The sequence below is a fragment of the Dermacentor albipictus genome, chromosome 7, assembly GCF_038994185.2.
Source record: "Dermacentor albipictus isolate Rhodes 1998 colony chromosome 7, USDA_Dalb.pri_finalv2, whole genome shotgun sequence".
Classification (NCBI taxonomy): domain Eukaryota; kingdom Metazoa; phylum Arthropoda; class Arachnida; order Ixodida; family Ixodidae; genus Dermacentor; species Dermacentor albipictus.
The window spans coordinates 57,632,570-57,659,541 of NC_091827.1; the positions used below are offsets into that span (position 1 = coordinate 57,632,570).

At 47.9% G+C, this 26,972-nt stretch overlaps 1 protein-coding gene and 1 long non-coding RNA gene across 4 annotated transcripts in view; one reads left to right on the forward strand and one right to left on the reverse strand.

Annotated features, from left to right (window-relative positions):
* The window catches only part of LOC135912647 (uncharacterized), a 29,333-nt gene extending 25,916 nt beyond the window's left edge, over positions 1–3,417 (forward strand). For both annotated transcript variants that reach the window (XM_070522249.1, XM_070522250.1), the window contains one exon: positions 3,107–3,417. In XM_070522249.1, coding sequence (XP_070378350.1) covers positions 3,107–3,371 — 265 coding nt within the window. In that variant the 3' untranslated portion in view covers positions 3,372–3,417. The remainder of the gene's footprint in view (positions 1–3,106) is intronic.
* LOC135912649 (uncharacterized) overlaps positions 1–21,755 on the reverse strand; it is a 138,004-nt gene extending 116,249 nt beyond the window's left edge. Inside the window, exons 1-2 of one of the 2 annotated variants that reach the window (XR_011507418.1) lie at positions 21,450–21,755; positions 11,947–12,063 (exon numbers count right to left, since the gene is read on the reverse strand). This is a non-coding gene — a long non-coding RNA (uncharacterized lncRNA). The remainder of the gene's footprint in view (positions 1–11,946; positions 12,064–21,449) is intronic. The other variant, XR_011507417.1, reaches the window with a different exon arrangement.
* Between the last annotated feature and the right edge of the window lie 5,217 nt (positions 21,756–26,972).

Here is a 26,972-nt window from a genome sequence, read left to right on the forward strand (position 1 = left end):
TTAAGAATTGTATCATTTTTGACAATTCCGTTGTTATTTCTGCTGCACAAAAGCGCATTAAAGCACTGTTTGTTTAGTTTCTTTTATTAACATTTGCTTTTCTGGTATCTAATATATTATTACTTCATATACTGCTATGCTGCCAAGAATTACGCAATTTTGTTGCAGTTTCTAACCGAGGGTCCCGTTATAGTAACAATACTTTGGGACCCTTGTCTGCGTACTACAGTTATGCGTTTAGGTTTTGTGTGTGAATAAACTCAAACTTCGAACTTCGACAAGCACTCCTCAAGTCCCTACCCCACGTAAAGAAAAAGTTGACAGTCCCTTCAGCATATGCTGAAGAAAATGAAAGCGAAATCCTACGCACTCACGAGACATTGATTAGATTACATTATCGTTCGAATGCGTTCTTACTTCCAAGTACTTGTTTTCTCCGACCAAAGACCGTTGGTTCGGGTACCTTAATTACCGCTACCTCAGTTAACCGTACCTTAATTCACTTCGCCTTAATTAACGCCAAAGATAGTGGGTCGGACTCTCGACCTTCATGTTGTCCATTGTAATCCAACTTCGAGGTATGGCCGAGGTTCGCCCATATCTCTAAGTGGGTTCGACTCCCACCAAAGGTCGAGGATTCCATTTCCTCCAAAAGTAGTGCATTCTGGTGCCTTAATTAACTCTATCGTAATTAGCTGTGCTTTAAACAATTCTGTCCTAATTAATACCACATTTCTTGCTGACCCTTCTTCGCCTTGGCTTCACGCCTTTTTATGCGTTGCATATTGCAATCACTCAGTTCAGCCCTTGGGCGCGGCCGGGCAGCCACCATTGAGGGTATGAGCCATTGTTCATTGTTGCGCGTCTCATATGTGGGTCTATTCTCTTTTAAGTTTGCTATGTTTGTTATTAAGTTGCTTCTATTTTTATGCGTTGCATATTGCAATCACTCAGTTCAGCCCTTGGGCGCGGCCGGGCAGCCACCATTGACCTTTAGCGCAACCACGTGACGTGACGTCACGACATCCGGAGGAAAAGCTGGGCCCCAACTCGCGCAATATGCGAAGCATTCTTGGCTTAACCAAGCTAAGCCTGGCCATTTTATAAAGAAATCAGTGGCCTGCTTCACCCTAATTAACACCAAGAGTCGTGGGTTCCACCCCCACCAAAGCTCGAGGGTTCAGCTCCCATCCAAGGTCATTGGTCATACTTAAATTTGCCTTAACTAAAACCACACGTCGTTGGTTCGACTACCACCAAAGGTCGAGAGTTCGACTCCCTATGAATTTTGGTGCCATTGCGCCGGACATCGGGTATTTCGACCCATGAGCCACCTAAGGCTTTCCCTCTATAATGGTGGCCCCTACTCCGCGTAACATGCACACGTTGTATCACTTGGGCAGGAGACAAGCGCGAGCCAAAGCAATAGAAAGAGGATGCGGCACTCTCTCCACTGCTCGCTGGACAAATGCGGCCAAGTACCCGAATGATGAGGGCATGGTAATCAGCATGGGAGGACACCGAGGAACTAGCATGTGCTTCCGTTTGTACAGGGTCGTCCTTTTTGAAAGGGAACACGCGAGCGCGTGGCCTGTGCTCTGCGGCGGCTGCGTAGAGCGCCGGTCAGTGGCAGCAAGAGGAAGCACGTCCGCTTTTGGCGTCATCTATTGACGATCAGAATGACTAGGCATGGCCGATTGGAAGCGCCTACTGGACTCCCTTACCCGTATTACTGATGCGCAAGGAGCGGGGCCTGCAGCTAGCAAATCGCGCTCGCGCTGCGGGCCCCGCTCCTTGCGCATCAGTAATACGGGGAAGGGAGTCCAGTAGGCGCTTCCAATCGGCCATGCCTAGTCATTCTGACCATCAATAGATGACGCCAAAAGCGGACGTGCTTCCTCTCGCTGACACTGACCGGCGCTCTAGGCAGCCGCCGCAGAGCACAGGCCACGCGCTCGCGTGTTCCCTTTCAAAAAGGACGACCCTGTACACACAACATAATCGCAGCAGAAAAGGCCGTCATTGGCCTAGCCATCTCGGCATAGAGAAAGGATGAGGAAGTATATATTCTCACACATTGTCAATCAGCATGACGAGCCTACGCGAACGGCCATCTGCATAAAGTGACGTACGATGTCCTCAACCGCCTCAGCAAAATACCCCGCTCCACGACAATATTGTCATGACTCACAAGCAGCTGGAACTGAAAAAACAGGACAGCACACTTTAATTATAGGCAAACTGAAAACGATTAGGCAGGGACCTCGTCTTCTCTTTTGCAATGCGCCTGGCATTCGCTTTTCTCTACGTGCCACATATTAAATGTGGCATTTGGTCCCTCCAGAGAGTGCATCGTTCGGAGGTCCCTGTCTAATCGTTTTCACTTTGTCTATATAAAGCGTCCTGCCTTGTTTTCCCAGTTCCTGCTGCTTGTGAATCGTGACAATATGGACGTCAATATGCTTTAAGGGAAGCTGAGCCAATGAGCAGCCTCCTCGGTGGAAGAGTCCAAGTTTGGAGGAAGACGGTGAGCGTGGCAGACGTCGCGAGACAGAGAAGATGGTGCCCAAGGCGCGGGAGTAGAGGCATGCCGAGTTCCTGTCGAAAGGTCGCTGCAGGCTCCCACCTGGGCCAACACACCTCGTCTAGCTCCTTACCAAGGCCTACGGTTGGTGAACGCCGACAGGGCGCACGGACTTCATCCAACCTGACGCAACACACATTTTTTGACAGTAGCTACCTGCTCAGAGCTCCAGCGCCCAACCTCGCGGCCGACATTTCATTATGTCCCCACCGTGTATGCCATGACCCTGTGGCACTTCTTATTGCTAGTTATAGTGATCTTTCAAGCTTCTCATAAACGACTGGTTCATTTCGTTCGTCTTGCACTGAATTGTCATTGTGGGAATATATTTTCCGTTTGCTGTGCGTTCTCACACACAGCCTTGTCTTTTATATTGTTTTTTCGTTGTCTCCTTCAGCGCAATTCAAACACGAACCGCATAGATTCGTGGCAGAGTCATTGCGAGACGACGTCTGCACTATCTTTCTATGTTTGTTGGAACACTGCAGAGGTTCACTAAAGTTCTTTTTCTTTCTTTTTCAGCGCATATCATAACTCTTTGGAGTGCGTAGAGCGGGCCCTAGACGACTGCGATCCTAACTCTCCGGCCAAGGAGTACGTAGCAAACGTGATGGAACGCATCTTCGGGCAAGTGCTGAGTCTCGTGTGCGGACCCTACACCCGGGGTTCAGCCGACTGCCACACGCTGCCCAAGCTGCCGCCCAGCACCGGACCGAAGAAGACCAACCTCATCGAGCTGGCCATCGAGATATCCAACTCGTTCAGAAACAAGAAGAAAAAGAACTAAGAAGCGTAGCCGTGTGTGATTCATATTATACGCATTCTACCCATCAGTACATTCTTGCCTTCTTATTGCATGTTTGACTGGGAGTACGTAGATTAAAAGTGTTAGTCTCTGCTGGTTGGATGCACATCGTAGGAAAAATCAGCACACTGGGCATTACCACAAGAAGCCGCGCGTCATGTGTCTTCTTCCCGGATGCCCATGTCACTGTTTTTGGATGGGACCTTTTTGGTGAAACAGGAGATGGTAGTGGTAGCACTTTCGGTTTCAACCGGCATTGAACGGTGTAAACAGTTGGACTGTACAAACGCCCTCGTCCATGCCTTACCCGACCTTTTGTCACTGAGAAGGAAAAAAGAAAACCTGGAGCTGTAATCTGTTCTGCGCTGCAGCTAATGTCATTCTATATCTTAGCTGCTCGCGGTGTTTTTTGAAGCATGAAGCACTACTTGAAGCACTTAAGTTAGAACTTATTGGTTGAAGCACGAACATTACGCAGGCGGTGAGAATCATTCACCAGCGTGTGTAGTAATCAATATTGTATGAACAATGGATATTTACCATATTATATGTTTTCACACTTGCACTCTGGGCTAATGTATTGCAATACACGCGCAATGTGGCTAACATTTAAAAAAAAATTTAGTGTATTGAAGGACATTTTCTGCTTCAAGGTCTTGCAAGGTTGGTAGGAAAAATACAGCTTTTCAGATTACTTCATGCAACTTTTATAACTTATGCAATTTATACGTATCAAAGTTCGGCATACAGCGTTCCAACAACACAAAATACATATGAAAAAACAACCACTTGGAGTAAAAAACAAAACGTTCTTTCTTTTGTTCTGTTGTTTGCTAGCAAAATATTCAGCATCGATAAATGATATCTACTGTACTGCTTGCAAACCACTCATTAAAATCATTAAAATTTTGTGCAGCATCTTCAGTTATTTGTGTGAGTAATACATATGTTGTACTATGTGTTGTAATTTGCATATGCATTTCCGTGTGCATTGCAAACTCTTCGCCGCCCTGTATTTAAAGGAAGAAAAGAGAAAAGCTGAAAGCAGGGAGGTTAACCAGCATGTAACGTCCGGTTGTCTACCCTACAGCGGGGGAAGGGGAAAGGGGAAAACAAAGATGACAAGGAGAGAGATGAGGGAAGGAAAACTGTATTTAAAAATAACAAAAGAACGAGGGGGCGAACAGTTGCAGGTAGCCGCAACGCCATCCCCACTCCAATCTCTTCGCCATCCTGTACTTAATGGATGAGCCATTGCATTCTTTGCTTGCTTAGAGGGGTACGAAGCATTGCTGATGATGATTGGTTTTTTTGGCGCAGAAAAAAAATCCACGGACGTCTACTCATAAACAGCTTCCCTGTAGTACAGTGAAAACCACACATGCTTTTGCCGGTGAGAGATGGCAGGAGTGGGCATTCTTCTGTCCCTATTAAAGTTGCTTTTCTCCTCCCTTTGACAGCGCGACATTACACCAATATTTGAGGCACAGTTAACAGTTTCAGTACTGCGCTGTGACGATACGTACGCAGCACGTAAGCGCTTTGCGGAGCGTAGTAGCGCGTGTCACGTCAGGCCTCTTAGTACCGGGAAATGCCTACGAACGTAAGCGGACGAGCATTGTTAGACGCCGGGCGCGTCGGAGCGCGTTGGCCGCGTCCACCATTGCGTCGAACCATCGGTCGAACTATAGACGCTGTTGATCTCGCCAACGTGATGTAACTTGTCCACGCGCTCACGCTACGTCAAACTGTATTTAGGCCTTTAAAAGACTCTACATTGATACGGATGCAATACACGAATTACAACGAGAATAAAAACTGAGCACTGGCTTTATGAGGTTGCCAGGGTCATTTGCGACGAACTGCGACAACAGGAGCTGGAGCCTTTCGCGCAAACAGCGGACACCGAACACTTTCTCAAAAAACAAAGTTCGTATTTTATGCGAAGCATATTACTAGAGCTCAACCCAGCTCCTCAGGCGCGGCGGTGTCGCCTTCAATACCACGTGACACCGTGACGTCACGACAGAGGAGAAACGGGGCTCCAACTCGCGCCGTCGCTCGCGGCGTCGCCTTCAAGGCTGACCAAATGACACCGTGACGTCACGACAGAGGAGAAACGAGGCTCCAACTCGCGCCGTCGCTCGCGGCGTCGCGGCGGTATATAAGCAGCTGCGCTTGCCTCTGCTAGACACTCACGAGGTGAGATGCCTCCTGGAGACAGAGCTGCTCGTTGGAATGAGAAGCGAAGGTTGCGGCGTGCTACAGAGACTGATTTTCTAGGTGGCTTTGGCTCAGCTCTTGCAAGATGGGCTGGGTGGGAATCGAACCAGGGTCTCCGGAGTGTGAGACGGAGACGCTACCACTGAGCCACGAGTGCGATGCTTCAAAGCGGTACAAAAGCGCCTCTAGTAAGTGCGGTGTTGACTTAGAAACGAGCTGTTTCTAAGGCTCAGGCGTGCGCCGCTTGCTCAGGCGTACATTTCGTTGCCGCGCCGAACGCTGCGTTGCTCGACGCTCACCGCGTCCAATGCGGGGCGCGTAGTCGCTGCGCCGTAGCCCATTGTCTTACACCCCTTGGCGGGTCGACGGGAACGCTTTCGCGTTCCACTCTTGAAGGCGAAGCAGAGTAACGCATGAGTTGTTTCTTCGTTTAGCCGAACCAAATATAGCCAAGCAACAGCAGTTCATCAGGCTAAACAGTGGTTCAAGAACTAAAATAAAGGCTAGTATGCTTCGCATCCTGGGCTTAACCTTAGCTAAGCCACAGCCATTTTTTTCTACGCATTCCCACCGTGCAGAATCCGGGAATGGCTTCCGCGCGTTCATTTCACGCAGCAAAGACAAATCGTAGGCCATTGGAAAGTGCAGCCTTCCGCTGGTCGCCTTCGACGCCGCCATCTTGCGAAACTCCTTTGTCTCGCGCTCTCCCGAACGCACGAGAACCACGAGAGCAGCACGCGAGGCTCCCCACGTACGCTTGCAAGAATCGTATGCGCGCGCACGCAGCGGCCGCATACACATCACGTACCGTTCGTGTCGCGTTCCGCACATGCGCACTTTGCAGAACGCAGCGATCTTACGTACCCAACGTACGCAGTACTAGAACTATCTAATGGCTTAACATAATAGTTCTTTGGAAACCCGCAAGGTGCAGGGAAGTAAATAAAAGGAAAATGAGACACCCACCCAATAGTAGCAACTCCTAAAATTCATCCTGGACCAGGATCAATTTATCTTCAACTGGGAGAGTTTTAGTTTCCTTTGTAGCAATTGCTACAATTGGGTGGATGTCTCATTTTCCCTTTAGCGTTACTGGCTATCGCTCTACCTTCACGAAAACTTCCCACTTCTATTTCTTCCAATGTAATCATGACCGACTGCGTGTCTGTTTGTTCGACTCTGTCAGTGACCTATTCGTCTACTGTTCCATGGGACTTTTAATCATCGATCCGCCAACGTTAACGCCTCGTCTGCATAGTGTGGGTACAAGGGCGCATAAGACTAGCCTTAAACATCTCAGCAGGCGCACTAGCGATGGTATCTCTTAAAGGCACGGTACTTTTATGAAGAATATGCCAAATCATCCGTATAAAAACACTAATTTTCAGCTTCTTAGATTCTCTTGGCTCAGCAGATAGTGTAACTTGAAAATCTGAATGCCTCGCTTACGATAATGCGTCGGCGAATACCAATGCTAAATTTTTATTCCTCCAGGTTTGGTTTGACTCCTTACCTTCAATGTTAATAATGCAACGAGCTGGAAGCTTTGGAATATTTCTTTATACAATGTCGTAGGTTCACCATGCAAAAGAGACGATTTCTGGAACGTCGCCTTCGTCTACTTGGAGTGGGTATTACGTTTCCTGTTATATTATCTCTTGGGGCACCGGCACTATAGGATACTACAATAGAAACGTATGTGATAGTACATTTAATTCTGTAAACGAAGAAATAATACCACCGTGTTAATTTTATCAGTGTTTTTTTCCTCGCCATGAAAGCAAAAATATTATTAGTACCTATTCTATAATATACCCCTAAAATTAATATTAACGATTAGCATTAATTTACTATGTCATTCTTAATTTACGAAATGCCCTTTAAGTTTTCTTCTGTTTTTACCTATACTGCGGCTCGATTCATGGCCGGTACCCCGTATTGGGTTGAGCCTTATATCGACAAGCACCTAACCAAACCAAATCATGCTCATTACATACAGAAAAGAAAGCTTAACATAGGACTGCCTCCTCAATTCGTAAGGCGATGTGCAAGAACACGAAGAAGGCGCTAACGTCAGCGCTATCCAGTACGCATACGTTGAGCGGGTGCTTGCTAATCATGGCGCGTGCGCGTGCTGGCGCCATCGTGCGCTTCATAATTAGCGTTCTCCACTGCTGTAGCGTCGATATTTCGTTGTGACCGATGAGGATGACGTGCCCTGTGATATAGTCTTTTTTTTTTCCTGATTGGACTGTACCTTTTGGGAGGCAGAGCTGAGCCAACCGTTTCTTCATCCGTGCAGTTTAGGGGAATCATCGATAACTGAAAGGACATAATGACCACACAGTCTTTCAACCCGACTGGTATCCTTGATTGTCCAGTTGCCTCTATGGCCCTCTTTAAGGTGCGAATATTCCCTTTTTTTTTTAATCTCTTGCTTCTTATACAAATTGTGCTTTTTTGGGTCATTCTACAGGCGTACAAGTGGGATAAACTGCATTTTGTATGCGTAATCATACGATGTCACACTCGTTCCAATAAGCACCATATATGATAGGTAAAGTTGTTCAGACGTAGAACTCTGGCCTGCCACTCTGTTGGTTGTAAGTTTCAATCCTCACGGCACAATGATCATTTTTGTTCTTTGCTATTTGCTCGCAGACAATTTTGGGACTCCAGCGACAATGCAGGCGCTCATCAAAACGACCAGTGGAGGGAGCCCATAACAGCCATCGCTCTAAGAAGCCATTTCCTGCAAAACGTTCAGAATCACCAGGCATGCCGATTCGGAGCAAATGGTTCGTTTTGCTTCGAACCATGTCGAACAGGATACTGGAAAAACCACGGAGCGTTGTCGTTATCGTCGTCGTCGTTCTTCTTCTTCTTCTTCCTCTTCTTCTTCTTCTTGTTCTTGTTGTTGTTGTTCTTCTTCTTCTTGTTCTTGTTGTTGTTGTTGTTGTTACCCGCCATGGTTGCTCAGTGGCTATGGTGTTAGGCAGCTGAGCACGAGGTCGCGGGATCGAATCCCGGCCACGGCGGCCGCATTTCGATGGGGGCGAAATGCGAAAACACCCGTGTACTTAGATTTAGGTGCACGTTAAAGGAACCCAGGTGGTCAAAATTTCCGGAGTGTCCTACTACGGCGTGCCTCATAACCAGAAAGTGGTTTTGGCACGTAAAACCCCATAACTTAATTTTGTTATTGTTGTAGTAGTAGTAGGAGTAGTTGTTGTTGTTGTTGTTGTTGTTGTTGTTGTTGTTGTTGTTGTTGTTGTTGTTTTTGTTGTTGTTGCGAACCATTCTGAGACGCTGGCCGAACCGGTTCGTAACTTTTCAATCGTACCGCTCGAAATGGCGAAGCAAGTTTCGGTTCGAGATGAATTCCGATTAGGCAAACGTGCTTCACTGCCGAATACCGCTCGACACTCTCGTGCACACTAATAAATGCACAGCTATGATGCTCCATCACTGCACTGAATTGCCTATGAGAAAGGAACAAATAAAGACGCAAGAGGTGCACTGTAATATTAATTTCGTAGAGCACAAAATGGCTTTCCAAGGCCGTATGTAATGCAGCACGAAAAGGATGAAACCAATTTTGTGACTGAAATAAACATCAAAAGCATTGCAAAATGGGCAGATGTGTCACGCATCAAGCGGAGAGTGTAGACAGATGTGTATCAACCAACTCCACAGCTTCCGAGATTTAACACAGTGCGGTGCAAGTACCCCCGACGCTCGCCTCCGAGCACCTTCGTTCCTCATACACAAGCCGTATGCCTCGGTTCACTCAGAAGTGCACGCACAAAAATCCACTGTCGTCACAATCCTTCCTGCACACACCGTTGTTGAAATGTGCATCTTGGAAGGAGTTGTTCTTGACACAAGCATATGACAGACTGGAGAATTTTGTGCTCGCTCTCAGGGGAACTTAAGCGACAACAGTCACTCAGAATAGCGGCGTTCAAACGAAGAACAGCCTTCAGCATTGCTTACGTGGACATTCGTTGGATTGTGTAAGTGTTGTTTCTAGGTCAAGTGAATGGGTACGTTGCACTGGCGCTGCTTAAACGCAATCATTGACTCGGGCGCTGCTAAGTCCGTGTCTTGGCATTCTGTAAATTGCCTCTTACTACGCATCGTGGATAAAATATGAAAGGAGGGGACAAGCGGCCCGTGGAGGTGCCGACCGCAGGCACTTGAAGGCGCAGACCGAGCTGAGGGCCAGTCTCGAGTACTTGCCTTCACCTCGATAACCTGTGGTGAACGCTGAAGCAGCATGGTTCAGCGGCAGCGCTCAAAGGAAATGTGTTGCAAATTGAGCAGATAGCGATGGGGGCACATGAGTGTCAAGTCTCCTCTTTCTTGGAGTAGTGTCACAGTGCCATTTTTTTTTAACCGGTATACACGCCAATGCAGGGGTTATGCGAAAGTGGGACGCAGCGTCAGCTTGTACGTTGAGCAACAAAGTTCAGCCTTACCCGCCGCTCTAACTTAGTGGCTGTGGAGTCGCGCTGCTGAGGTCGCCGGAGGATCACGCTTACGGTCATCGTACGAAACGCAGACTTGCACCTGCATTATATTAGAATAATTTGTCTGTTCATGTAAAGCTTTAAGCGAAACTGCACCATTATATATTGTCATAATGTGTGTCAGTTCGCGCAATATAAGGTGCTAAGGCACTATCGTGATGGTGTTGGGTATATTTGCTTGTTGAGAGTGACAAAAATAGTGAGGCTTCACATATTGTTTCTTTTTTTTATTTGTGTGCAAAGAAGGGAACCAGAATCTCAATGCTTTTCTTCGTACCTTGAGTAGGTGTATGTTATTGCACCGCTTTAACTAGTTCACCTCATGAGAGGATAGGACACAGAAGACTTGCTATCTACGCAATGCACAGCCTTGCCTTTAGATTCGTAAGCGATGAGGTCCGCTTGCGGAGAGCGCTCGTGAGCAGTGGGTTTCTGGGGTTTCCAGAAGCGGTGCTGGAGCTTCACTTATGCGTGTTTCAGCGCTTGTGAGATGCAGATTTCGCTGTTTTCTAAAATCAACCTCAGTTCGTCACCTGTTTGTCTAAACATATATGCGGCCATTATTAACCATGTCAACTTCGGTTTCAGTTGCTGTTTTAGCCCTTTCAGTCTCGATGTCTCCATATAGAGTCGAGAGCTTCCTCGTTGCCTCTTTCATGAAAAAGCGAAGAAGTCACGCTTCACACTAGTGCGACTAATATTCGAGACGCATATAAATGTAATGAGTGCCACCTGGCATGAAACGTCGAAGCGCTAATGAGGGAAAAGAATATACAAGATGGACGCCTCCATGTTTTACGGGGGCTCTGGTGAGTTGGTGTTCAAGTTTATCCTTTACCGCAGCCTCAATTTTGCAGGACAGTTATAACTCCGTGGTTTAGTTAAAGAAAGACTCACCCTATATGAATACAGTTGCTCCATACTCAGGGTTCTGCTCCTGGATAGTTTTTACCTGGTTTTGATGCGTACCTCCGCACGGAAACACCGTGACTTACTCTTTCTTTGCCACGCCGGTGACCCATGCGCTCCGCGCTAAAATTTAAAACTAGCAACGCTTTTAGGAACTCACTCCGTGTTCTGGTTCACCAACGAATAATTATATTTTTGGTTTCTTGAGTATTCTTTTTATTTTAGAGTGGCAGCAACTTCTCAACGTGGAACAAAGATCGCCGTACGTACTGTTTGATCGTGAAGATGGTAGACGCTTGCCGGACCATCGATCGAATGACGTTGGTCTGGCAATCATGTCGCGTTCTCGAGTGGTTGTCTGGCTATAAGTCCCTCCTAGTTTGATGCCAGAATAATGGAATTTTATTCGGGCGAAGCGGACCCGCGGAACCAGCCCGGACTGATGTTTTTGTATTAGAGAATTAGGTACGATGCGAAGAACCACTGGCTTCAGCAAGTCCGCGTCCATATCGCTCCCGCCACATACACGAAAACTGGAGGACGCTTAAGCTTCGCCTTTAAGAGTGGAACGCGAAAGCATTCAAAGATCCCTGACTGCTCCTCACGTTTCTAGGCAACTGCAGCTTACGTAAGCGCCACCTACCGTGGTTGCTTAGTGGCTTTGGTGTTGCACTGCTAAGCACGAAGTCGCGGGATCAAATCCCGGCAACGGCTGTCGCATTTCGATCGGAGTGAAATGCAAAAACATTCGTGTACATAAATTTAAGTGTACGTTAAAGAACCTGAGGTGATGAAAATTAATCCGGAGCACCCCACTACGGCGTGTCTCATAAGCATATCGGGGTTTCAGCACCTAAAACCCCATAATTTAATCTTTGTGCAACCGTACTTACCGGGAAACGCTGGCGGCGAACGCTATGTACGAAGGCGAGCCTTCCGGGAGAAACGCGGCCTCTTGCGTGGGTCGTTCGCAGAGGTAGTTCACAGCTGCGTCAAACATCCAACGGCAGCTGGAAAAGAGGTTTGTGTTTGAGTTTCCGCCGTAACAGAATTCTTTTTTCCCGTATATTCAAATTACAGTCCGATGCTATCGTGTCTGTAGGTAGTGTGTAAGTCGTACTTTACGAATTCGCAGGCGCATGTTACTTTGAGAAATTCTTTCAGTTCAGTTACGTCTGTGCGTTTGAATAGTACGGCATCTGCCTTGCATATACGGCATGCACAAACATATGGCACGCGTATGCCTAAATATATGAGGAAGCTCACGGCAATAACGGCGATGACGGCGAAAGTTCATCTTGAGTATCCGTATAGCTGCTATAGGAAAAAAATATACATCACAGTCCTGCAAACTGCATCGGTTAAAATATCTCAAGAAGAGAAATTTGATGTATGTGTTCGCAGCTTATAAAATTGTTACAATGTCCACTAGAATTTTGCAAAAGTCCTACTTAGAAATTGGTGCTATAGTTAAGGAACGGTGTATGGTAAGTCAATTTTGTCTTAGGTACGGTTTACAAAATTGTAATATTTTCTTCATTGTTGAGTTAAAGTTTATAACTTGACATATCATATTCATTTAATTTGCAATTTGGATTAACTTGGAGGCCATAACCAATTGTTTCCTCCCTGCCTTTAGTAGATTTTAATTTTTTCCTATGCAACAAACCTTATCAAATTGGGTGTTGCAGATTTCTTCGTTTATATGCACTTAGATAGGAGCCTGTGACCTAACGCTACCGTTCAACGTTATTTGTTTGTCGAGAGCATACAGACATTACCTAAGCAAAACGTCAAGTCAATAGGGTAAAGCGATAGACATCCTGGCTTTAACGATAAGCTGGAGATGTCAGCTCGGCTCATGGCCAGGAATGCCACACCAAGCACCGGGGGAGATGTGTGCAACAATATATTAGCCAGAGTGGAACAATTTTCTAGGCTAGTCGTAAAAAAAAACTAATTTATTTTTCTTACGGGTATCAACTGCCACACTTTCTCTTTATTTTTTCGCGCAACCATTAGGGCGGCAAGAATCCCACCAATACCCATCTCAGAATGGCTATGATGTATGTGAATGACGTGAATGACTTGCAGCGCCATCCAGCTTCAGGGTCCTGTCAGGCAAGTTTGATTCCGCTCAGAGTCAGAGCAACAATAAAGGGTCCTTTTTTTTCGCTGAAGAGCGGCACATGCAAAGTGCCACGTACAAAATAACCCAAGTTCCCATGAAAGGGGTCAAGTACGAACATACCGGAAACTGGGTGAAGTTCTCAAAGGAATTTAAAATAAATTATCGGGTTCTACGTGCCAAAAACCCGGATGTGATTCTGAGGCACGCCGTTAATTGTGGGGGACTCTTGTTTAATCTTGACCACCCGGGGTGCTTTAACGTGCACCCAATGTAAGGTACATAAGCGTTATTGCAATTCGTCCCAATAGAAATGCAGTCACCACTGCCGGGACTTGACACTGAGCCCTCGAGCTTAGCAGCGCAATGGCAAAGCCACTGCGGGTGAAGTTCGCAAAGAATCTTCGCCGCATTAACAGACTTGCGCACACACTGGCAACCGAAACGATTAAGTTCAACAGGAAAGACGCTGAAGTTGTGACATTATACAAAAGCTTATTAATGCCGTTCGAATTCTTAAGGTACATCACTCACTTTTCGGGGACTAACTGTCTATGCATCTGTCTACGTATCTAACCGTTTTTTCACCTACTTGGTTCACTGGGTATTCCATGGTAGAGTGGGCAGCGCATCGGGCCGCTATGCTAGGCGAACACTGTTAGAAACCAATCATCGAAAAAACTTGGGTCCCTGAGTATGTGACAATGTGTGCATATGTGCTGCTCTTCAACGAAGCTCTTCCACGTCTACACGGGTCACTGTGGATGCTGGACTGGGTATGTATCACTCTTCAATAAAACTATTTGATGCCGACGCCGGTCTCTGAGTATGTGCCAGCAGGGCGTATGCCGCTCTTCAATGAAGGTTTTGACGCCAACATGGATAGCTCGGTATGTGCCACTCGAAATGTGTCGCTCTACAATGAAAAGAAAGATGTGTTTTAACTTGATCCGATGCCGGGCAGAATAGAGCCCATGCCACAAGGGATTCTCGAGGACAGCAACCCGACGGATTAGCAGGCTTCGCCACAAATGCGCTTAGTTGGGTCACTTTCCAATGAACGTCTTTCACGACAGCGCTTTAGCGAGCAACGCCATGAACGCACTGGGTACGGGCCACTCTTCAATGAACCTCTCACCAGCTGGGGTCACTGAGTATGCCCCACTGGGTGTGCGGCAAACGAGGGAACAATTCCCAAGGTTCCGAGCACGACACCGGCGTGTCATGCACTCTTAAAACGGTTGCACCCTTTGGGGTGTATATTTGTCCCACAACAATAATCGTCATCTGTCTTGCTTGCGTTTCCTTTCTTGAAAACTCGGCGCTCGCTACTTTCCTGTCGAGAGTGCTGCGTCACACTGATAACGCGCATGCCACTCGTGACTGGGAAGTACCAGGCTCGCAGCGTTAAAGAAAGGAAACGCGGGCCAGACAGATGACGATTATTGTTGTGGGACAAGATACGCCCCAAAGGGTGTAAATTTTTCTAAGAGTGTGCTCCTCATCTCGGAGGCCAAGCGCGGACTTCTCGGCCGCGCAACTAGACGACGCAGCGTGTCCAGAAAGAAGCGCGAGAAAGGCGCCCGGCTGCCGCATGGCAGGTTCCTGAGCGTTCGCACGCACCGGCACGCCTTGCATTTCGGAGGCCACACGCAAGCTTCGCGGTGGCGCCGCTAGATGTCACCGAGTGTTATTAGAAAAGCGCGAAAGAGGAGTCCCGCTGCAGTACACGGCTCGTGCATAACTCGTTTCGACGGTGGTAATACGTTGGGTGGCCATATCGATTCGAAAAGCCAAGCGCATTACCGTCGACAGCCATCCTGAGTCATCTGTTTGTATTTTAACTATAGTCTATGCAGAATTGTACGTTGCCATACAGATTCTACCCTTTTCTTCTGTAGCTACTAAGGCATTCAGAACCTCAACTGTAAAACAAGCCATTGTGTTATTGCTACTTGGGGGTGGCTAAAGCTTAGGCATGCTGCGTAGGTGCAGCTTTTTTCTCTGGCCACCTATTTCTCTCGTAAGTTTGTATTGTTAACCACCAAAATCTTCTTATTGGTTGAGCCTGAGTGCTTACTTGATTGATTGATTGATTGATTGATTGATTGATTGATTGATTGATTGATTGATTGATTGATTGATTGATTGATTGATTGATTGATTGATTGATTGATTGATTGATTGATTGATTGATTGATTGTATACCTCTTGACCCCATGAGTACAGAGAGAAATATGTTTATAAAATGGCGGCGAGCTGGGCCTGAAGTTGTCTTCTCTAACCTGCTACTACCCTGCGCCGGAATAAAGAGAAAACTAGAGAAGTAGGGTTCTGAGCGGTGACGATACGGATTGATTGGTGGCCTAGAGCAATAGTTCACCTCAAAGATTACATGTTCAAACACATACACGAACAACCACGCGCGCGCACGCGCACACACTAAAGATATTTCCGACTACAAGTAAGCGCTCGCCGCCTAGCGGCCGCGCCGACAAACAGCCGATCCAGGTTCAGACATGAAGCGACAGAGGGTCTCTTATCGCGGCATGCGCTGAATGCCTCGTAGTTTACAAATCGTTGTGATGCCGCCGCACAAGAGCCCGAAAATGAGAAAAGGACGAATGTCGAAAAGCTTTTATTATGTATCATTCCGCGGGTCAACGCGTTGAAAAGACAGCGATGTACAATTTAATCTTTTCCCGTAAGATGCAGATGGCGCTTATGGGAGAGCGACTTGGATAATAAAACCTCCGCATAGGGAAAAGGTGACTAACACTATGCTGGTTTGTCCCAAACACTTCACTCGGGATGCCTTCTTTCTTCCCCGCTAATAGACCATTGCCTTCTTTTTATTTATTTGAAATATCTTTCTGACGTTTCAATTCGCGGTGTATACTTTGTTTAGGCAGGGGCCTTAATAAGTTATAGTCATGTGCGCTTCAGTTTCATATGAATTTGTTCGTTCGTGGTTTTCTACCTCAGCATCAGTCCTAATAATGATTTAGGCCGCAGGAATATTCTCGCAAAAGTACTTTCATATGCAGGCACGGTAGCAGGAATGGCGACTACCTCGGAATGTCTGAAGTTGATCGTGACATATGTTATGCTACGACGTGACATATAGTCTCCATAGCATGCCTTAGTTTAGTGGTGCAAGCAGAAGATGCTGTTTTCTCATTCAATGCGTGAGTTGTCAGCTTATTTGCTCGCAATAAATTTAGACGCAAGTGCTAACAGCGCTAGTTCCAGGTGTCGAGAGTTCGACCAGCGCACAATGCCACTAGTTTGCTTTCCGACACTGTGCTCACAGCTAAATCTCATTACAACTGGTTCAGTTCATTTCCCAAGTCATGCATTTACACTAATACAAGTGACCTTGTCGAAAAGAAAACTCTCGCTAAATTCTTTTCAGAATTATTGGAATAAGTTCAACTCGGTGCGATTGGTTGTTATTCAATTCTCATGTTTCATCGGGCTTTGACAATTCCTACGGTCGGCAGAGGTCTGCTATGTTCCCAAGCTCGGGCCCTACCTCAAACACTGCGTACCGCAAGCCCAGCCAAGCGCAGGTGGTCGGCCGCAGACGTACTTATCCCACTTATCACCTTACTATATATATTACCATGGAAATGTAAGTACCGCTACGCGACACCATGACGAAACTCGCAGGCTTGAGTGCGCAGGCGTCTGATATCACTGTCGAGCTGCTCCTCTGTGAGTGGTGATTTCAGTGACTGCAAGGCCAATCGTAAGTGAAAAAAGGCAAAGCATTCTGCTAGAAATATGGGGACAATCTACGAGCTGTGTGTTCTAGAGGTGACGTAATTTGCTTTCAGCGGACTTCGCTAAGATTCCTGCTGTAGCACAAATATTCTAATTGCCCCGGATTACTCGAAGAGGTGAGCAATAATTGCTCAAGAGAGCAGAAAGCGTAATCTACAAATAGAAAAAGTTTTCCTAATCAATTTCTTAAACAATAACCTCAGCGCACGTATTGTAATGTCTGAAATAAAGCCAGTCAGTTGTCGCGGCAGATCCACTTCTAGAGAACATTGGAACTAGCACCAGTTTTGAATTAGGCGCCGGCAAAATTGTGATAAAAATTCACTGTTGTTCCGCCTGCTCTGTTAACAAAAGGCCTTTTCTATCCATCGAAGCACAGCGATAACTGGAACTGGAATGTATTTCCGTGCCCTAATTAGGAGCAAATATCTCGATGCTATGTCCTCAGAATTCGTTCCAAACAAATAAGCCTTGAAAACTCACAGGCTACACGTCTGAAAATGCAACACGTGCCCCATATTACTTAGTTACGCGCAAATTAGGGATTTTGTAATAAATTAGTCGTCACGCATTTCAACGTTGCGTGAAAATAATGTCCACCTCTTCGGTTTACCCAGCTCCAGTAGTAGAAAGATGGCGTCTGTCACAAGCGATTTTCGTTTGCGCGATAGGATTAAAGGCCTGCGTCGCCAAAAATCCGGCGACGGCACCGGCATCCACGGCGATGTCCGTATGAGAAAAATCATCCCGAACCACACATCCACGCAGGCCCTCAGCGTGACGCATTGGCGTCACCGAACTAAGTGAATTTCTCAGTGTAAAATGCCTCAGAAAATTCCTAAAGTGCAACTCACACACGACCTACACACCTGATAGCGTTACATTGTAATTTGAATATACTGTAATGAAGCAGACGCGCCTCGTATTTTTGGCAATGGCTCGAAGACGATGACGACGACGACCCGTGCTGCGAGCGCGAGAGAGCCCGTGCTGTTCGCTGGTGCTGCTGTAGACTGATTACCTCTTTGGCAATGAAACCTCGTTACATTTGGCGGAGGTTGCCGGAATCTGTCAAGTCCCCCTGGAGCTCCGCATTCCTACGTTGCCCACCAACAGCATGAGTGCCGCCACCAACGCAGCGACTGACACCATGGATGTGCCTGTCACTTGCGCCGGCGTTCTCCGTCAGCGCGACCCGGCCACATCTTCAGCGGGACAAGTGAACATGACGCCGAAGACTGGCTGTCCTCCTATGAACGAGTAAGCACTCACAATAAGTGGGGCGACCAGGTAAAACTTAACGTTATATTTTACCTTGCCGACGTTGTGAACCTGTAGTTCAAGAATCACCAATCTGACATCTCCAGTTGGTGCGCATTCAGGACATATTTAACTGAAGTGTTCGGCCGCCCCGCTGTCCGCAAGCTACGCGCCGAACAGCGCCTACGTCAGCGAGCATGGCAGCCAGGCGAGACTTTTCCAAGTTTTATTCAGGGCGTATTGCATCTCTGCAGCCGTGGTAATCCAACCATGACGATGGGTGAGAAAATCAGCCGTATTCTTAAGGGAATTGAGGATGACACGTTTCAAATGCTGCTTGCCAAGAGTCCAACCAGTGTCGCCGTTCTCTTCAACCTGTGTCATAGTTTCGACGAATTGCACCGCCAACGTAACATCGCCCGCCAAAACACCCCACAAGTTGACTCCGTCTTGTCTATTGCAGTCCCCGCTGGCCATGCCGACCCTCCTGCTCTCGTACTTCAGCTGAAGTATTTCATTCGAGAGGAAGTGGCCCGCCAGCTATCGCGGCTCCCTCATAGCCAGGGGCCTGCCCCAACGCTGACTCCGGCCGCGCAACACGCCACCCGTGCCCAGATATCTGACGCACTTCCTCCCATTCGCCCACTAACTTCTGTGACGGCACCGCTCTCATCTGTCGACTACCCGCCTATAGACACATCACCAACGGCACCGGTCTATTATGCCAACTACCCGGCCCGGGTGACACATCCAGCTCTCAACTACGCTGCCGCGATCGTCCTATTACATCCCACCACCAACGCACCGGGTTCCCTTTGCTCCCGTTCCACGGCAGTCATCCCAGCTTCTTTGTCGAGCCGACATGTGGCGCAGGCCAGACAACAGGCCTATGCACGCCAGACAACAGGCCTATCTGCTTCACCTGAGCAATCGCTGGTCACGTTGTGCCCTGCTGTCGTCCTAACATGTCCTCGAACCATGGCCGCTTCGACCAGTTCCGCTATGCAGCGCAACATGCCACCGAGATTCGTTCCCGAGATGCCACTGACTCGCCGCCGAGATCCTTGGATCTCGACCGCCGTTCTGACAGACGCCGTTCTCCCTCTCCACGTAGACGGTCGCTGTCACCTATGCGTCGTCAACCACCTGCTGCCGAGGGAAACTGATTAGCGCAGTTCCGGAGGCAAGAACTGCAAGCTCATCGAACTTTTTTAAAACCTCAGCTTTCACCGCAGAATGTCACTGACGTCACTGTTGAGTACCGAGATAACATAGCGCGAAAGCACGGTTACAAAGAAGAGACACAGAACATGTCACAGGCACTATACTAACAACTTTATTCAAAAGACAGCGTGAAGAGTATATATATTGGTCCCAACACGCAGGCGCACCTGCCATTACCGAGACCGATTATCAAGGCTAGCAACATTATTTGTAGGATCTAAAGAACGTAAGCTCCGCGTTGTACAACGCAACGGAAGTCTGGCTTACAAAAGCGCTACTTCTTTTTTATATAAAATGGTCCCAGTAGATCACGTGCCGTTTTATCTTTACTTTTGTCCAGATCTTCACATCATAAAATCCCGGCTTACAAGGGCAGGATTTACAGTGCGCTGAAATATGCGCAGTGAAGTCCTTCTTCAAGATATTAGCATGCTCCCTCATTTAGTCATTGCCGCAGTGGCCCCTTGTCCTACATAGGACTTTCCACAAGGCAAGGCATAAGCCGCCCAAGTGGCGCAACGCAAGTGGGGTTTGACAAGTTTTCTTGACCGCCTATCTTGTCCATTAATGGTCATAATGACCCAACTGTGTCCAGTCTATTATGCGGGGACACAGTTGAGCCAGCGTGTGTTCGGAGCGGAGGACACGACAAGCACTCCGTACCTGCTCGCCACTTCTTTTTTTTTAATTGTGGCTCATCTTACGCACATACAGTCAACTTCCGGCCTTAAGCCACTCCGCTTACCTGCTCTTGCCTCATTCGCTGGTGTGCCCGCTTTTAGCTTCTGTTGCAGGGATTCGGCCACTGATGTCAGGACCGAACGAGGGCAGCCGGCTTTTGAAAGCCTAATGAACTGCTTGTCAAAATAGTCCTACATGAGTCCGTAGCGCCTCTCGTGTGTTGACCCCAGGCAGAGTGAAGCAATAGCTCTTTTTACAAGCTTATAATGCACGGAGTCGTAAGGCAGAAGTTCCTTTTTTGCCCGCAGTGAATAGCACCAGCAAACATGATCCTTTCAGAACGTGAGGCTTAACTCCGAGAACTGGAAGGTACTGTGTAGGGGAGCTAAAAGGTGAATGACAAGCCTTCCCCGTGAAGTTTGAAATCATCTAATATAGCTTTAGCATGGAAAGAGCTAAAAGTGCTTCCATGGTGCATCACAACTAAAGAAATCGTCAACGTCTCTAAAATTTTAAACATGCGAACCGTGAAGACTCTCGTCAAGAGGTTTGCATATTTCCGACAACAATATGTCACACAGTAAAGGTGCTACGAACGATCCTATGCATATGCCCTTCTTTTGTAAGAACAACTGGTTGTCAAACGAGATAAAAGCACTCTTGAGGTAGGTCTCAAGTAAAACTAAAAGGTTGCCCATACACATATCGATGACATTTTGAAACGAAACATGCCCGTTGACTTCAATACACTTCCGAACACAAGTAAACAACGCGTTGTAAGGCACAGTATAGAACAAGTCTCTATATCAACAGAGAATGCGTAACCTATGTTCTGGTTTTGCTGGAACAATTAGCTGTCAATAGAGTTTACTACGAGAAAAAGATCATGAATGTGAAGTTGTTTTAGGCTCTTTAATTAAAAAAAAGCCTACTAACTTGAATTTTCAATGTGCCGTGCTCACTTACAGTCTATCTCAAAGGAATGGCTAGCTTGTGAGTTTTTGCACTAAAGAACACGCTCAAGGAACCATACGCGCTCTAATCAGCGCTCCTACCGAGTTGCTGCAGGTCATCATCTTCACAAAGTCTCAAAAACAACTTCTTAGCTTTCGGCTAACTAAATTTTATGGGAGCAAAGTTCTTGTCAATGGCCTTTCACACTTCTACACTAAAGGTGCCTATCGGCCTTACGACAAAATTGCCTTCCTTGTCGGCCTGTAAAAGACAGGTCATTACGCCTAAAGTAAGCTGGTAAGCACTTCGCACACAATTCACTAACTTTGTCTTTTGTTGTGCATTTTTAGAGGCAGTCCATACCTTCAAAAAGGCACCTTTCACGTTCTTCCGAGTCCGCTTTTCCAGCCACTTTCCTGGTCACCGCTGCCAGTTCATGCGCTAGAATCTGAGGCTCCACTCCGAACTTCGGGCCTTTCCAAAGTATTTTTTGCAATATCTTCAGGGATGCAAGCACCACCTAACTCTTCTAGCCTAGACACACAAACGTCCTTCTCTTGAGGCGTCCTAAGGTGACCCAGTAACTGAAGAAAGATTCCTGTCCAAACAGCCCCTGTCGTTTGGTGAATAATACTATTCCTTTAGCTTTCTTGCGGCTAGGCAGTCTGGGTCTCGTACGAAGCACAAGATCCTGGGTAGAAGTAAAGATGAAACGGCACGTCAGTTATTATAAGCGTTTTACACAAAAGAAAAAAGTAGTGCTTGTGTAAGCCAGACTTCCATTGTGTTGTACAATGCAGACGCTTACTTTCTTTAGATCTATCAAATCATCTTGCAAGCCCTGATAAATGGCCTTGATAGTGGCAGGTGCGCCTGCGTGTTGGAAACAGTACGTATGCTCTTTTCGCTCTCTTTCGAATAAAGCTGTTAGTGGCGCCTGCGACGTGTTCTGTGTCTCTTTTTTGTATCTCTGCGCTCGCGCTACGTTATGTCGGTAAGCAAGCACCAACTATAGCCCAACAACAAGTCCTTCTAGAGCCCACGTTGAGGGAGCAGACGCACAAGCGCTTGATGACACCGGGGCCGGCGTTTCCGTCATCCATGAAAATCCTTGTCGTAATATAAAAAAGATTGTTGACATGGCACTCTGCCCTGATAGCGCACATCGCATTCATCCAACAGCTGTATGGTCCGCCCATGTAGTCATCCAAGACGTTTCGTACACGGAGTAGTTTTTGCTGCCCTCCTGTTCTCATGATTGCATCCTCGGGTGGGACTTCCTGCCACGTCATAGTGGTCATAGTTCAATCATCGATTGTACTCACACGCAAGTGGCCCTTTCGCTGTTCTGTGACTCATCACCATCGGTAGGCGCCGACCTCAGTGTACGTAAATTCTTCGCTGTTGGCGATACTGATTTACCTCCTCAGAAGTCTCTGCTTGTGACCCTGTCGTGTGCTGCGTGCCAGTCTCCATAGTGGCGTTCCCGCCATCTGACACGCTTGCTCACCGCAAGGACTTATTTCTCCCGTTCACCGTCCTCACTTTTAGGTCTTAATCCACTCTGATGCCCATTTGTAATCCACACCGGTATCGAGTGACCTTAATGAGTCGTGATACCTTAGGATTTTTGCGCGCTGTCACGTGTATTGAAGATCTTGACATTTACAATGGCGCGCCCGTTTACATGTTGATGCCATAACTTCTGTCTCATCAACACCGCCTTCAGCCGTTTTCGACTGTGCCATCGCCGCAGACCATGCGCCATCTAATCGCACCCAACTTCTTACCCTCCTTAACGAATTCGTTTCTTCGTTCTACAGCAAGCAACCATGCTTGAGTCGCACGGCAAGTGTCTCTCAAATCATTGACACCAGTTCGCATGCCCCCTTGCGACAGCGTGCGTATCACGTTTCCACAGACGAGTGCCGAGAACAAGCGGACGACATGCTTCAGCGCGGCGTCCTTCAAGCTTCTCAAAATTCTTAGTCGTCACCTGTTGTTTTACTTGGCCAAAAAGATGGCTCCGTTCGATTTTCTATCGATTACCGCTGCGTAAACAGGATTTCAGGAAAAGACGTTTACCCACTGCCTCGGATCGACAGTGCTCTTCATTTTCTGCACAGTGAAGGATATCTCTAATTTTTGGATATGCGTTCTTGCTAGTGGTAGGTTCCTATGGCAGAGGCTAACCGACCAAAAACAGCTTTCGTCCCTCCCAATGGCCTGTACGAGTTAAACATTATGCCGTTCGCGTTCTGCAGTGCGTTCGCGACGTTGGAGCGCATGATTGATACGATCCTTCGCACCCAGAAGTGGAAGACTTGTTTACATTACCTGGACGACATAGTTGTTTCCTCAAAGAATTTTCCGAAGCATCTCGTCTACCTGCATGACGTCCTAACCTGTGTCACTTTGCCGGTCTATAGCTGAACCTGAAGAAGCGCCGTTTCGCTGCCAGAGCATGTTCTAATTTTCGTCACTTCGTCCAGAACTTCACCTTTATCTCGCACCCTTGACGAACCTGCTTACGCAATAGTAAACGCACTTCCGAGTGGTCATCAGCATGCGATAAAGCCTTCGAAAATTTACGATAGTTGTTGACTTTACCATCGATCCTTCACCATTACGACCCAAGTGCGCCTACAGAGGTCCCCACCGACGCCAATGGTGCCGGCCTTGATGCGGTCATGGCCCAACGGAAAGCCACGAATGAAGAATATGTCGGGGCTTATGCAAGCCTTACCCTTATTAAAGCTGCGTTAAATTACTCCATCACGGAGAAGGAATGCTTATCCACCATTTGGGCATTGGGCTAGTTTCCGCCTTACCTATACTGTCGTCCTTTCAGCATCATCACTGACCATCACGCCCTTCTTGGCTCTCCTCCTTGACCGAGACGTCGGGTCGCCTCGGCCATTGGGCGCTTCGCCTGCAGGAATATGACATTCATGTCGTGTACCTCTCCGGTCGAAAGCATTCTGACGTTGACTCGCTATCCCACTCGCCGACGACACCTGATGTGCTCTCTCTCTCCGTCCCCTCTAGGACCTCAGACCTGTCCCTACTGACTGCCATTGATATGCCCTCTCAGCAAAGCTTGCTGTGCTGCCCGACTAACTTGTCGCTCCATCGCTCGTTCCTTCCACGCAGACGCTACGGCGTCAAACAGCCCACATTGCGGTGCAAGACAACACGCTCTACCGCCGCAACTATATTCCCGACGGTCGGAATTAGCTTCTAGCTATCCCTAGTCACATGAACTGTGATATGTGCACGTACTTCCATGCCGACCCTGAAAACGCCCACTGCGGCTTCCTAAAAACCTTCACAAGGATGCGTCAACGATATTACTGGCGTGGAATGCACCGGTTTGTCCAGCACCACATTCGATTTCGCACCGCCTTTAAACAAAACAAGACCCCTCCACAGCGCTTTCTTGGCGCACTAAAAAAGGAATTATGGGGCTTTACGTGCCAAAACCATGATCTGATTATGAGGGACGCCGTAGCGGGGGACGCCGGAAATTTGGACCAGCCGCGCCTCTTTCACGCCTACCTAAATCTAATTCACAGGTGTATTCGCATTTCGCCTCCATAGAAATGCGGCTGTCGTTACCGGGATTCGATCCCCCGACCGCGTACTTAGCAGGCCAACACCATTGCCACTAAACAACCACGGCGGGTTGCGTACCCGTCGCACTACAGTCGCTCACTCGACCGCGTCGGCATCGATCTCTATGGTGCGCATCCATGCACCGGATGTAGAAACCACTGGACTATTACCTGACGCGCTACGCCGAGACCAAGGCCTTTCCCGCAGCGACAGCGCGCTACGCTGCGATGTTCCTTCTTCGTAACTTCGTCCTTAGCCACGGTGCTCCTCGAGAATAACTCAGCGATAGGGGCCGTGTCTTCTTGTCAGAAGCAATAAAATTCCTCCCGCACGAATGCAACATCACTCACCGGAATTCGACCGCCCATCACCCGCAAACGAACGACCTCACGAAGCGGCGAAACCAAACACTCGGCGACATGTTGAGGATGTACGTCTCCTCACACCCCAACAAACTGGGACGTCGCCTACTCCCGTTCGTTACGTTCGCATATAACACCATGAAGCAAGCAACCATCGGTTTTTCATTTTTTTTCTCTTTTATGGACGTGAGCCTTCGTGTCCACTGGATACTATCCTGCCCTCCCAACCTGAAGCATCTGGGTGCTCTACGATTTCAGAAGTTGCCCGATACGCTCAAGATTGCCGCCAGCTGGCTCGTTCGCTGACCAGTGAGGATCAGGGTCGTCAGAAGACACAACGTGACAGTCATAAGGCCCCGCCCACCTTCCCGAGCCGCCAGGATGGCTCCGTTTCACAACCAGGGTCAATGTAATGAAGTAGACGCGCCTCATATTTGCGGTGGGGTAGCTCGCAGACGACGACAACTCGTGTTGTGATCGCGAGGGATCTTGCGCTGCTCGCTGCTGCTGGGCTGATTATCCCTTTTGAAATTAAGCCTCATTACAATACGAGAAAACATAATTCTGTTAGGAGGAAACTCAAACCCAAAGCCATTTTCCAGATGCCGTTTGATACGAGCCCCGCTTGGTTCCTTCCAACACCATCCACATGGCGCCCGCCTCCCCACCTCCGCGACAGCAGCTGCGCCCCCATGAAGAAGGGGGGGGGGGGCAGGGGGGTAAAAAAAACAGAAAGCTCACCTTCGCGCATATAGCGTTCGCCGCCAGCGTTTCCTGGAAAACGTAACAGCTACATAAGCTGCAGCTGCCGGGAAGCGTGACAAGCAGTCAAGGATCTTTTAATGCCTTCTCGTTCCACTCTTAAAGGCGAAGCTTAAGCGCCCTCCATTTTTTTTTCATCTATTCAATATGAAATAAACGCTCCCGCCATATACACTACCTGATTTTATTTTTACAACGCTGAGCTTCCGAAGAAACTCTTTGGTGGGCCAACTGGTCAAGTACATGAAGTGAGCGCAAAACGTAAACACGCACAAGGAAAAAAATGACGACCATTTCACTCTGTGAAGATGGAATGGCGGCGAAAGCTGACGACAGACAAAGCTCTCAAACAAAAACCAAAGTGCTTTCGCTGCCATTCCATCTGCATAGAGCGGAATGGTTGTCATTTTTCGCGTTGCAAGTCCGGCGTCGTTGCTCGTTCGCAGGTGCCCAGGCTCGCGAATGTCGTTTTCGTTCAGCATCGCGGGAATGTTCTTCGTCGGTGGTCGTTTCGCGCCAGTGCCGTTTACATTCTCGCTGCTGTTCCCTCCGACGCTCCTCGTACGCATCTTGCTCTTCGGGTGCACGAACTATACGTGCCGCCCCATCCATAACGCAGCTGTTTTTAGCGCCGATACCTCTCCTGCTTATATACTGCGATAATCTTGACGTAACGCTATTGTTTACGCGAGCGTTCTAGTCTGTTCCGCATTTTGACAACTGCGCCACCGCACTGCACCCGTATGGGTTTGTTAGAAGTTGCCATGTCCGTTTCTGTTGCCAGACGCTGAAAAAACTACGGAAGGTTAGTCATATACAGCTTTCGCTGTGAAAAAAAAAAACAAGCAACCACTGCTGCTCACTTGAAGCAGTTCGTTACACGAGGGGAAATAGACGGAGACCAAATCCTTTTCCGTCGCTTACAGATAAGGACTGGTACGACACACTTACGGGTTGGGTGAGGGGGAGATCAGAAGACGCCACGCTTGCGCTGCAGCCAAGGGAAAGAGTACAGCAGATAAGATAAGAAAGAAAGGGACGAAGGGGTCGAAAGCCCCGACGCGCGCGCGATTTGGAGGTGAGAGAGGAAGACAGCGCCCGATATGAACTAGCAAAACAGCGGCGAAGCTACAGAAATTGAACCAAC